The 12,500-nt window shown below is 35.4% G+C and overlaps 1 protein-coding gene across 5 annotated transcripts; it reads right to left on the bottom strand.

The window, feature by feature from the left end:
• Positions 1–261: 261 nt before the first annotated feature.
• Positions 262–12,031, bottom strand: LOC142626101 (protein MRG1). Of its 5 annotated transcripts, none has more exons than XM_075799887.1 (11): positions 11,803–12,030; positions 10,926–10,979; positions 10,722–10,735; positions 9,798–9,943; positions 9,288–9,323; positions 7,560–7,600; positions 6,974–7,075; positions 6,676–6,755; positions 4,070–4,239; positions 1,475–1,559; positions 262–669 (listed from the first exon to the last, which is right to left on the bottom strand). In XM_075799887.1, exons 1-11 carry the CDS (start codon positions 11,938–11,940, stop codon positions 579–581), a joined length of 957 nt encoding a protein of 318 aa, XP_075656002.1. In that variant the 5' UTR covers positions 11,941–12,030; the 3' UTR covers positions 262–578. The 5 variants fall into 5 exon arrangements, with proteins under 5 accessions (XP_075656002.1, XP_075656003.1, XP_075656001.1 ...); XM_075799888.1 differs by having other exon boundaries at positions 9,798–9,986; positions 10,718–10,735; positions 11,803–12,027; XM_075799886.1 differs by lacking the exon at positions 10,722–10,735 and having other exon boundaries at positions 6,974–7,072; positions 9,798–9,978; positions 11,803–12,031.
• Positions 12,032–12,500: the final 469 nt, after the last annotated feature.

Raw genomic sequence — 12,500 nt, 5'->3', positions numbered from 1 at the left:
CCCATCCCCAAACCTTGTTCCCCCACTAAAACAACCGTGAACATTAGCTTCAGCCAACCACTTAACAGAAAGCTTCCAGCCAGGAAGATCTCATTCTTTTTTATTTGTATGTAGGTGCAATCTTGAACATCAGGCAATTCACAAGTAAAAGTCGTAAACGTTTGAAGTGATGCATACACGTGCATGTGTGCAATATGACTGGTGAGTTGTATCATGTCAAGCAACCCACCCACATGCCCAGAGATCAATTGCATCATGACATTTTGCAATCCAATAAAATACAACCATTAAAACTTAACTAATGCCACAAAAGTTTTTGGTTTCTAGCTTCTACAAATGCTAATCACACCATAACAATAAATTATCAGAACTTACAATAGATAGCACTCTTCAGGGTACTACAAAGTCCCCCAAGAATGTCACTTCAGATAAAAGAATGAGCTACAATTACTACTGTTACAACAACAATTGGATGTTCCATCTTCCTGGATTGTTAAGCCAGAAGTCAACACGCCAACAAAGGTTCCATTCTCCATCGGATTGTGGCAGCAGAGCAAAGGTGAATTTTCTGTAGATGGTCAGTCATCTTTTCCCTTGCCTTTTCCTTCAGAAACTTTAGAGCCGTCATAAGCAGAAAGGAAGAAAGTACTTTGATTTTTCTGCAAAAACCTGCGCAATGGTTTACCATATACCCAGTAGTTAGCATTGGAGCACATAAGGAATTGAAATATTCGAAATTCACAGCCCATGTTATAACTTGTAGCAAATCACTTAGACAAATGAATGCACTGAAATTCTAGACTAACTCAAAACAAACATTTGTTGACTAATACAATGATCCTGTTATTTTTCAATTTGTAAATGTACCTTTCAATATTATATTTCATTTGTTGAAAGCAAATCTGACATGCAATTCATTAATGATTGAATATCACTATTCCACATATGATTGCTACAAGTAAATTAATTATACTTGCCCATTTGGCATGGAAAACAACTGCCCGTCCCCAAATAAAGACCTGGAGCAGTTTTTCAGAACTTATAATTGAGAATATGATGTTTATCTGGACCTCAAACACGAGCATAGCATACTCATGAACTGTAATTGAAATGATTTTGGCATGTTTGTAGGAGCTTCAAGGGAGAATGTCTTCTGAGTTTTCATGATACTTAAAATATAGAAACTGAAAGCATATATATCTAGAAATGCAATGCAATTTGCACATTTTCTATATAGCTAAATTGCCTCACCTTAAGTTCTCCCCTAAAGCATCTGATATCAATTTTTTGTTGGATTTATTTGGTTTTTAACAGAAAGATCACTTCACAAAAATGCAATTGTGCCCTAGAACTTGATGAAGTAATTGAGTAGATGAGGATGCACTTGTCTTATTTTCACGTATTGAATTAATGGCAGATAAAACATTAAAACCCTCCAGATATTGCACATAATATATAAGGGTTGAGTTGATACTTGAGAAAATCAAGCACTTTCTGTTGCAAGCGGGTCAGCGTTTCCTCTTCAATATTTACAAATGCCAAAAGCTCAGGCAGCTTAACTGCAAACACAAGAAAATTTATTTGAATTAGAACAAGCCTGAAACACACAAACATCAATTAAAAAGTTTTTTTTTTTTAAACCAAAGAAAAGAGTCACTAGCTGTATACAAAAGGAACACAGGAAAACAAGGGCAAAATTAAAAAGAAAGTTTCCTTTCAAACAAAACTGAGGCAAGTCCACAGGCATATAATCATGAGTGGGCAGAGTACTTTGAGCAAAACTTAGGTATAGTTTCTTAGGTGTCGTACCTTAGGTTCCTGCTCCCCCAATTGAATGCAGCCACATAGTTGTATTGACAACAAAAATAAAGTTGTCCTTTTCAAGGACAATTAAATTCAACCATGTAGTTCATTGGCCAATGCAACCCATGGTTAAATTTAATTAGGGAACCTAAGTTCCACACTTAAAAAACTGTACCTAAGTTTTACCCATAAACTTTTTTATAGAGATTTTGAAAGTCTTTTGAGTTATCAATGCAAGGATTAAACCATTAAGAGTCCGAATATGAACAACTTGCTTACAGCCTTAATAGGAAACCTTTCACATGGACTATATGCAGGGATTTCAACAAGGTGTTGTCAGTACCCGTGGTCAAAAAGAAATTCTAACTCAATTATGAGTGTGAAAATCAATGGATTAAAAAATTCCAAGTTAAACTACTAGTTAAGAATTTGATCCTTCCAACAGTCTAGGATTCAATTGCTTAAATGTAGGATTCAATTGCTTAAATGTCAAAAAAGAAGAGAACATTTGGTCATTCAACCAAGAATGTGATTAAGAATCTAGGGAAAATGCACCCTAGATGAAAAAAATACGGTAGTCCCTGAAAAAGAAGCATTGTTGTAACAACCTAAGGAAAAGCGCTAGCCACATCTGCACTATACCTCAAAAAGACTAGTTATAATTAAAGCTCTTTGTAGTTGTTAATAAAGCCCAGATCACCCAATAAATGCCCTATGTGGGACTCATCACACTCACACAACACACACTTAGACAATATCCAAATCAGATATTCAGCATCACAATTGCCCTCGGGCTTTGACTCAAGTGATATATGGTGGGGTGGGATGGGTCTTAGGATGAGAGAGAAGGAAAGATATGAAAAAGAAGCATTGGAACATCTAGTTTCAATGGAATAGGTGTCATCTTTGAAGGGTTATTTGTTTAATTTATATGAAACTGATTGATGTAAAATGCGTAATTCAAAAATTGGATACAAATGCTTGTTTCAAGGTGGAAAATGAGAAAATTTTCTATTGTCCCAAAAAGACACAAGGATTTAATCCATGACCTCACCCATCCCTCATTACATGGAGGACATCCATTTGGTCCAAGAACCATTTGTAGCAGAATTGACAGAATTTGATTCAAAAGATATTGAATGCATAAAATTTGAGGTCATCCATTGATGAAGACACATAGCTATGAAGTATGCATAGGAATGGCGCGTTTGGACTTCGAACCCAGTTAGAGGTACTCTTGCTTGTAGCCTTTGGTGGAGTATTGGGGCAGGATGGGATAGGTTCCATCCATGTGTGTCTATCGAGGTGGAGGACATCACACAAGGTTTTAGCATGATGTACGACGTGGAAATCAATCTCTTAAAAGAGTTGTATCCTAACCTGTATGCTTGCTCAGTTAACCAAAATGCCTCAGTCCATTCAGTAATGGATAGCCAGTTAGGTGGGAAAGGGTGGACCTGGAATGTCAGATTTCACAAAGGGTTTTCATGGTTGGGAATTGGGGTCTGTAATTTCTTTCCTAGATGAAATGGAGATTGAAAAGGAGTGGTGGCTATTATGAGACTATCCAAGGTACACTGACTAAACTAACTCTATCCCCTGGAAGAGTATTTGGTGTATTAAGGCCTAAGAAGGTCTCATTCTTTGTTTAAACAGCAACTTCGAGGAAGATTCTTACTTGATAATCAAGTGAGGTTTTTCTTTAGTGGGATGGTGTTGCATGTGCCCATGTTATGAAGGGATGATATATCATTTGTTGATCCATTGTGATGTAGCGTATGTTTCATGGACTCCAGTATTTAGAGCCTTTGGGATTCATTGGGTGTTACTAAGGAGGGTGGCTGGTCTTTAATTTGGACAGGAAGCACTCCTTGGATATTTGAAACCTTTTCCCATTATGTTTGATGAGGCTATTGCTTTGGAGTGAAATAGTTGTATTTTTGAAGATATAGAAAGATCAAAGGCTCAGTTGGAATCATTGCTGATTTGCACTATGCATGATTGGTCCCGTGCGTGGGGCCTTACGATTTGTAACTCCCTTCTAGATTTCACAGAATCACTTAACTTTTGTGCATGATTTTTTTTTTTAAATTCTTTTACGTTACAGTATGTTCATCATTGTGAGCATGCAGTAATCTATTCTAATAATAAAATGCCATTGCTTATTAAGAATGAAGGCATAGATGCTCAAGAGAACATCATAATCCAAGCAGGCTGCGTCAGTTCTCATCAGACAGAACATATAAAGCCTTTCTAACAAACATACCAAAGAGGCGCAGTAGATGTTCAGCACCATAAACAGTTGATGGAGAGACATTATCCACGACTGCTTCATGATATTGTTTGCGCTCCTTCTTGTATAAGAGCATCACTGGAAGTGCTTTGTCGAAGTAACACCTTATTCCTTTCAAGATCTCTCCTATTGAATCAGTCATCCTGTATTTAAGAGAAAATGACCATGCCACCGTTATCAGTATTGCTGGAGGTTCCAACCTTCATCTTAAAGTAATACAAACAGACAGGGATTTGATTCTAAAATGAATTTAATAGAGCCTACTTGTACAAAATTAAGTAGAGCATCATCATAACTTCAAGTGTTGTGGAAACTTATATACAAACCTGGATGCATGTCATAACATGAATGTATGTATGATAAAAAGCTAACCTCCCTACTTAAGGAGTAGGACACAGCAACCATTTTTATTTGGGAATATTTCACATTTAGCTCCATCTAAGCACAGACATGGACATGACACTATACGGGACATGTCGACATGGCAATTCTTAAAAAATTTAGACAATATACGGCAGTGTACATGGCAATTAAATTTTATATATATATATATATATATATATATTGAAGCATATCTTATGTTTATTTTAGGTTTTGAAAATAAATAACACCCATCAAAATCTTTGAAAACATATCTAAAATTAATTTAAAACATCAATAAATTGTAATATCTATTCGTGAGAAGGAAAAAAGAAAGACAACTTGAGGGAAAAAAAAAAAAAAAAAGAGAATAAGAAGAATAACAGCATTTACTGACTTAATAGTGTAGTTTGGTACTGGCCAGCCACTATCGGGAGACATGAGAGTGTTTGACTAGTATAGAAATAAAGGGTTAAAACAAAAAGAAGAAAAAAGATGGAGGCAAAGTTTTCCCCCAGACCAATTTGGAGGAGTTTCCTTCAACCCGCTATGTGGCGATTGGTAAAACCATCCACATGCACTATTAGTCACATGACTTATTTAATAAATCATGAGACTTGTTTAAATAATACACATGGAGGGTTTTATGAGTTGGGACAGTTTGGAGGTAAACTTTTTTGGGGGAAAAAATGAACTTGAAGTTGAGACAGTGTTAAGGGTCGGCAATACTTCTATAAGCAGATGAAGAGCAGCATCACACCAGACAGAGTAGCACCGGTGAGCAAAGATGAGCACTGAGGAGCCAAGTCCGAAGTCTCTAGGCGCAGCTCAAAAAGAGAGAGATAGAGAGATAACAAACTCCAGTGTTTCAGAGCAAGAAAGTGAAAGGTTGAGAAAATTTACAGCCTTAAAGCCTAATTGAGGTATCAGATTGAGCTAGGTTGTAAAAATCTCTTTTTCTACTTTTTTTAATTAATTTTTTCTCCTCTGTGTTGGGGACCATGTCCCAGCCATGTCTGAAATAAATCAATAAATACACTACAAAAACTTGTAAGCAACCATGTCCCAGGCATGTCAGTGACCAACATGGACTCTCTAAGCATTTTGCCATGTTCATGCTTCCTAGTGCTTCATTGATCAAATAAATGAAAAAGAAAATTTTCTTTGAAAATCACCTCCATGTTGAGACCATGTTGGGACTGTGTCCCAGTCATGTCTAAAATATTTATAAAAAAAAAATTGCCAGACACTACACAAACTTGTGGGCAACTGTGTCCCAGGAGGGTCTGTGACCAACACAGACACTTTGGGCATTTTGCCGTGTTCGTGCTTCCAAGTGCTCCATCATCTTTGAAAATTATCACAATCTGCAGGAAGATTGTTAAAGAGAATATTGACCTATTACAAAGGCAAGGATTTCAAAAAACTGAGAAAATTAAAAACTTTGGTGTTCAAATCTTATATTGTCCTATCAGATGCAAATGAGAGGTGGAAACTGAATGTGGATCTCAATTTTCCTTATAGATATGAGAGGAATGCAGCTGCAATAGGCCCCCAAACTAGGAGTCACTCAAAAGATGATACTGGTATTGTAGCATGGGCAGATTGGCCCAGCTCAACCCAACTTGGGCAAGTAACACTGTGAGAGCCAACCTAAATGAAATACAACACCAACTAGATTTTTCAAGCCTGCTTCAAACTAAGGTCAGACATGAGAGAAGTCTCACTTTAGATAGTTAAATATAAATATAAAGAAACTTAAAATAGTTTAGGCATGCTATGAAATACCATATTGTTGATAAGCACCCAATTTGGAACTTAAATCAGCAAATGATATTCGTTTCATGTGCGCGTGAGAGTGTGTTGGTCCTAAGGGAAGGGAAAGGTGAAATTTTTTTTTTTTTAAGTAGAGGGGAAGGTGAAATCTGAACTAGTGACTTTTGCTTTATGAGGCATATTCCTTAACCGATTGTGCTACCCCTCAGGGTTAATCCAGAAAATGATATCCTAGCAAGCAACCAAATAATTCCCCCCCCCCCCCCCCACCCATAACAACGTTGCAAGAAAAAAGTAACATCTTAATTTATCATTGCAAAACAAATTATAGAAGTGACAACAATTCAAATCACAACCACAGACACAAAAGGAAAAGAATCTAGAATATGGATTTAATTATGATAGACACCAAGCAATTCCAACAGGAATTAAGTAAATCTTACATGCCATCCTTCTTTGCCCTGTACTCAAGGTACTTCGTCAAAATGTCATCAACAGTTGGTGAACGAGGAAGTTTAACAAGCTGCAGAAAAAAGAATTTTCCTTCAATATATTACTGAATTACATGCTTTTCCCAATATACAAGTACATTACTAAATTAGGATTTAGTAGGAAAATGTGTCAGCTGAAAAAAATATGTGATTATTTTTCAAGCATCCTTGCGGTAATAATAGGAGAAAAGTGTTCCAACACTTTGTAGGTTCCTTTTTTCTATTGTGTTGAATAACATTTCAAGCTTACCTTGTCCTGCTGAGTAACAAACTCCCAATCATCAACCAGTTGCTTCCTTAGAGTAGATGGAATTTGAATCTTGACAAGCTTTTCCAGAGATACATTGTCCTTCTTAAAATCATGAAACCACATTTAGTCTAGCATTTATGATAGTTTCATCAAAAACAAAAAGAGCAACTGAAATTAACATTACTATGAAACATCTTTGTGTATGTATAATCTTATGGGCAGTTTCACCTCAAGCAAAGTCAACTCAACTCAAAGATTAAATACATATACCTCACGCAAAAAAAAAAAAAAAAAATTACAAAAAGAACAATCAATCTCCAAATAGTGAAATCATATCTCTATATTTCTTCTTATTCATTTTTTGCTTGAAATCTGTGCCAGTAAAGCTTATCGAACAATTTACATAATCATTACAGCCCTAAAAATTACAATTATTAGCTGTAAGTCTACCAGAAGGGAGGAAAACTAGAAATAGCAGAGCAACCCAGAGATATAGAGCATGTGAGAACCAATGCCTCTGAAAATATCCAGAATATGAAAAACAAGAATCTTTAAGAAATATATTTGACCATAATACAAACCAAACCTCAACGCCTGATTCACTCTTTCGCTTCTTCCCTTTTGACACTGCAAAAAAATTTCAACATGTTAAATCATTAAGTAAACCAAGTTTTCAATGATTACAAGCATATATTTTTTGCAATGACTCACAATAAATCACTTGAGAATAAAAAAATAAAAATAATATTATGTTTGAGTGAGATGGAGTGAGCAACAGAGAAGGGAAAGTGAGGGGGAAGCCCACCTCTCATTATGCTATCTGCTAGAAGGGGGATGGGGGAACACAGAGAGAGAGAGCATGAAGATGTATTTTTACCAGCATGCCCTGATTAAAATGGTTTAAAGTGAGAAAAACATGACATTTCACACATTTGTCTTAAGAGCCCATTAATAGCTTCTCAAATCAGCCCAATTTTTGGTGGATTGATTTCGTAGGCCTGGAGGGTTTGGCCTCCCCCTCCCTCCCCTTTTTTGCCCCCTACCAAACAAGGGGATTTCATCAATCTCTTCCCTCTCCTCCTCCCCACTTTCATCCTTCCACCAATTCCCCAAATAAACATGGCAATGGGATGTGTTTGCAATTTTTTTTATTTATTTATAAGTTTCACACGCACTTAGTGGGTTTTGAACCCATGACCTCACCCGCCATCCCATTATTAAGAGATACGGAAGTGGGTCCCAGCTAGCACAACATGTAAAGTCTCTTGTCATTTAATAAGGGACATGGGTATGAATTATGCCTACACCAAAAACCAATTGATATCTTGACTTGAAGATAAAGAACAATCATCATAGAGATGATGCCCTAGGATCAAATACTATTGTATATATTAAAAAAATAAAAATAAAAACTATAGCTCATTGGCAAGTTTGAGAAGCCATGAAAAGTTGAGAAATCTAATTTGGTTTGACTATGAATGAGGGATCAAGGGCATTAAAGAAAATGGAAAAAATTAAAGTTGATGGAATGGATGGGCTCTAAAACAACTGGAGACAACGTCTCATGAAGTGGAGGTCGCTAGTTTGAATCTCCACTTCCTCCTTCCCTTGGGGCCAATATATATTTATCACAAGATAAATAAAGCTGACAATATGGAGTACAGGTTTCCTAATACTAATTCCAATTTTCAACACCTTGTGGACATCATGGATGAAGTCCCCATGGACTCTTCTATTTTTTGTATAGACATCCAATACTGATAAACAATTAGCAATTAATTTCTAGTTGTTTAGTGTTCCAGGAGAGAAAAACCCATATTCTCATAATTTCTTGAGTCCAAGAAACTTGAGAAGGCTTGGTGAACATAATATTATATCCATGCTCCATCTTGAAGGGGATTAGTTAAAAAGTATCACATAGAGTACAAGTGATAGTATCTTTTACTATTTTAAGTAAGCAGTAAAAGGGGACTTAACTAAACTGGTCAGAAAGCCTAGTTTTCAATATCCCTCCTGTTGCAGAAAAATGTTACACAAACACATGAACTTTTAGTTTTACAACCTTAAAAGAGAGAAAGAAAATAGAAACAAATTTTATTCCACTTTTAAAGTACAACCGCCCTAATTTCACAGCAGTTTGATAGGACCTCCAAACAAAGTAAGTATAAAACCAACATATAACAGAAAACAACAACAACAGCAGTAGCAACAATACATATGATATTGATGATAAAGAATAGTTAGTCAATTAAATAATGAAAAACAACCAATTTTAAGAAGAGAAAAGGAAGTGAGATGTGGAATAAATGGATACCATTATTCTTGAGGTCTTCTTTCTCGACTTTCGCATCTACAATTTCAAAAGCATAATAAGTTATATTAATAGCCATATGAGTAATAAAATAAGGTATTACCATAATAGGAAGGTAAGACTAGACGGAATGAGCTTGTGCAGTAAGTTTCTAGTGAATATGATGACAGGTGCATATGCGTGCTTTTGTTGTTGGTGTTGGGGGGGAGGTGTTATATGCACTTTGTCCAGGTTAATTGTTTTAAAAGGGAAAGAAGTATCACCAGGTAGAACCTTTATGTGTACTCTCCTTAACATGATTACAAGAGTGTTACCCACTTCCCTCCCCCCAAAAGATTTAGGGGGAAAAAAGGAATCTTACTGGTCAATTAAGTGATTATTAGATATGGTAATTAAAGGGCCTAATGCATATACACAAACACAAATGAATGTCCAAAGGTAGTGAAGGCTCAGTGAAACTGCTACTTGAGCTTTTAACAGACTAATGCAAATCTAAAAAAGAATAAAGCTAACCTGTAGAGCTTTTTGGTTTAGTCTGAGCCGAACGTCCTGACTTTACATTTTTGTCTACACCCTGTTTTTTGTCAAGAGCCTGCTGTTTCAGGACATTCTCTTCAGTATGTTTCATCAGACGGTCCACACCTACCCATTCGTCCCAACTGTTGGAAAGATGTCGAAGCCATTGTAATGATTTCTGTTTCCCTTTTTGAAAAGGGGCATAATTATTAATGGAAGCAGACATTTCCAGCTAAAATAATAAAAGTGACCAAGTTCCTTTCACAGAGATATGATAAATTATCAGAGGTTATTCAGTAAAAATATTAAGAAGAATTGTGGGCTGTTGTATATAAAATATGCTCATGATCTATGTAGGTAGCCACTAAAATCATACAAGCAGTATTCTAGTAAACCATAAACCGCATTTCTATGTGTCTTCAAAAACAAAAAGGCGATGAAAATAGGAAGTAAAATAAGAAAAACAACATATAATATCCTTTTTGCAGCATTCATGCATTGCAACTGAAAATGTATATATTCAATTTTAATCCTTAAGTGTAAATTTAATGATTAAGTAACAGTTTGAACTTCAATAGTTCCAATGTCAGCATTGTGAAACTTTTATGAAACCAAACCTTTTATCTACTTCTCATTAAATTTATTTTCAAATGGTATGACGTTTCCACTCTGATAATTGTGTCTTAGGTGACATAATTATAAATAACATGCTTTGAAATTCATATACCACATTTCAAATAGCAACATCCAAATTGCAGATTACCTGGTACCAGAAAATAACACAGGAACTTTTTGTTGATCAAAATAGTTGAGTTTCCAATATATTAGCGTTGCTCTAAATTCTAATTTATGTACCTCATTACTTTTGAAATCCGAAATCAAACAATGTAATAAAGTAGGTAGAACAGAAGACATACTCACTTTTTGTTCCAACCCTGCAAAATAGCAAGAGTTATGTCACTTACTACCATAATCACATGATTCTTTATTCACCCTACATTTTCAGCTAAACCAAGCAGTCATATTTGCCTGAATTAAAATTTAATTCTATCACAAGCCATTATATGCCCTAGGCAACCATAAAGAAATCAGGAAAGATCAAACGAAAGAAAAGGCCAAACTTACAAGGTAGTGAACAAAGTATCTCCATTCCTTCTTCCTAAGTTCAGCCTTTTGGACCTATAACATCGAAAAATCCAGTTCATTAGACTAGTACCACAGAAGTTTTTTTTTTTTTTAATTTTAAAGTAAAAAGAGAGGGAGAGAGTGATTAATTCTAACATGACAATAAATTTAAATTACATAGTACCAATTATACAGGAACCAAACCTTTTTCTTTCCTAATTAAGCTCCATTTGGTTTGCGATTGCATTTGGAGCGTCTGCATCTGGGGTCCTTTTTTTTTTTATGTCCAACGCCTGTTGCACTGTTCATGAACATGAACAGTGCAATCAGGCCTATGAACAGTAACCAAAGCTCAAACAGTAAATTTTTTTATTTTTTATTGTTTTCAGTTTTCAGCCAAATAAGCACATCTAAATTGACCCTTAGTATACCAAACATTAATACTCATGCTAACCGAGCCTCGTCTTCGTTTTTGTGCAAATTTGAGACCACAGAGACCAATAGAGCCAGTTAAGAAGCAGATTCAAATTAAAGTCGCAAAACCCACATTTGAAAAAACAATTTGAAACTCAATAAACCCTAATTTTCTCATCAACCAGTAACCACAACCTTAAATTGTTAATCATTCAGCTACATATGGATTATTTCTCTAAATTTTCTCAGAAACCACACCAACGGTTCAAATACCCTAGCTGTTTAAGCTCGAAGCAATTAACACTCTCATCTCATTCTTTAGCCAAAATAAAACCAGAAGTACAACTAACAATAAAATTCAGGGCAAAGAAATACACATAATTAAGCGAAGTAAACTCAAAATTATCTTTTTGTTTTTCTAATTCGAAAAAACTAGGGCAAAGAGAAAAGGAAAAGGGAGTGCCTTGGCTTCGTAGAGACGAGGGCCGTGGTAAGCGAGGACCTTCTCGCCCTCGGAGTAGAGGCTCGATTTGGACGGAGGAGTGTCGCCGCTCGAGGTGTCGCCGTCGCTGGCCGAGTCGTCCTTTGAAGAGTTCCCCATTTTCTCACTCAGTCACCGATCTGAGAGCTACAGAGCAGTTGCAGAACGTTTCAAAATCTGGGTGTCGTTTCAAAATCCGTAATAAGTAGATTTGCAAATTGCGATAAGGCCCAATATTTTAGTATTAAACTATTAACGGCGCTTTCGTTTGTTTTGTTTTTGTTTTTGTTTTTTTTTTTTTTTTGTTGAGAGAAATCACTGCTTATCAATAATTTGACTAAAATTTAAGTTATCTACTTATAATTTAAAATTTAACACTTTACTTTCATAAAAAAAAATTGACATCTTGCCAATTTGAAGAAGAAAGGCATAAAAATTGAGCAAAATGACACATATAACATTTTTTAATAGAGATATGTTACAGAATTATAATTGAACTAACCTCAGATGAGTAAAGTGTTAAATTTTAAACCACAAGTAAACAATTTAAATTTTGATCAAACCATAAGTGGGTAAATTGTAATTTGCTCCCTTCTTTTTTTACCCCTTCACCTTATGCTTATGTTGTCTTTTAAATATATATATATATATATATATATATATATTCAATTGTTACCATG

Source organism: Castanea sativa, chromosome 2, assembly GCF_040712315.1.
Source record: "Castanea sativa cultivar Marrone di Chiusa Pesio chromosome 2, ASM4071231v1".
NCBI lineage: Eukaryota > Viridiplantae > Streptophyta > Magnoliopsida > Fagales > Fagaceae > Castanea > Castanea sativa.
Note: the sequence above shows the minus strand (reverse complement) of the source record. Positions and strands in the feature narration are given on the sequence as shown.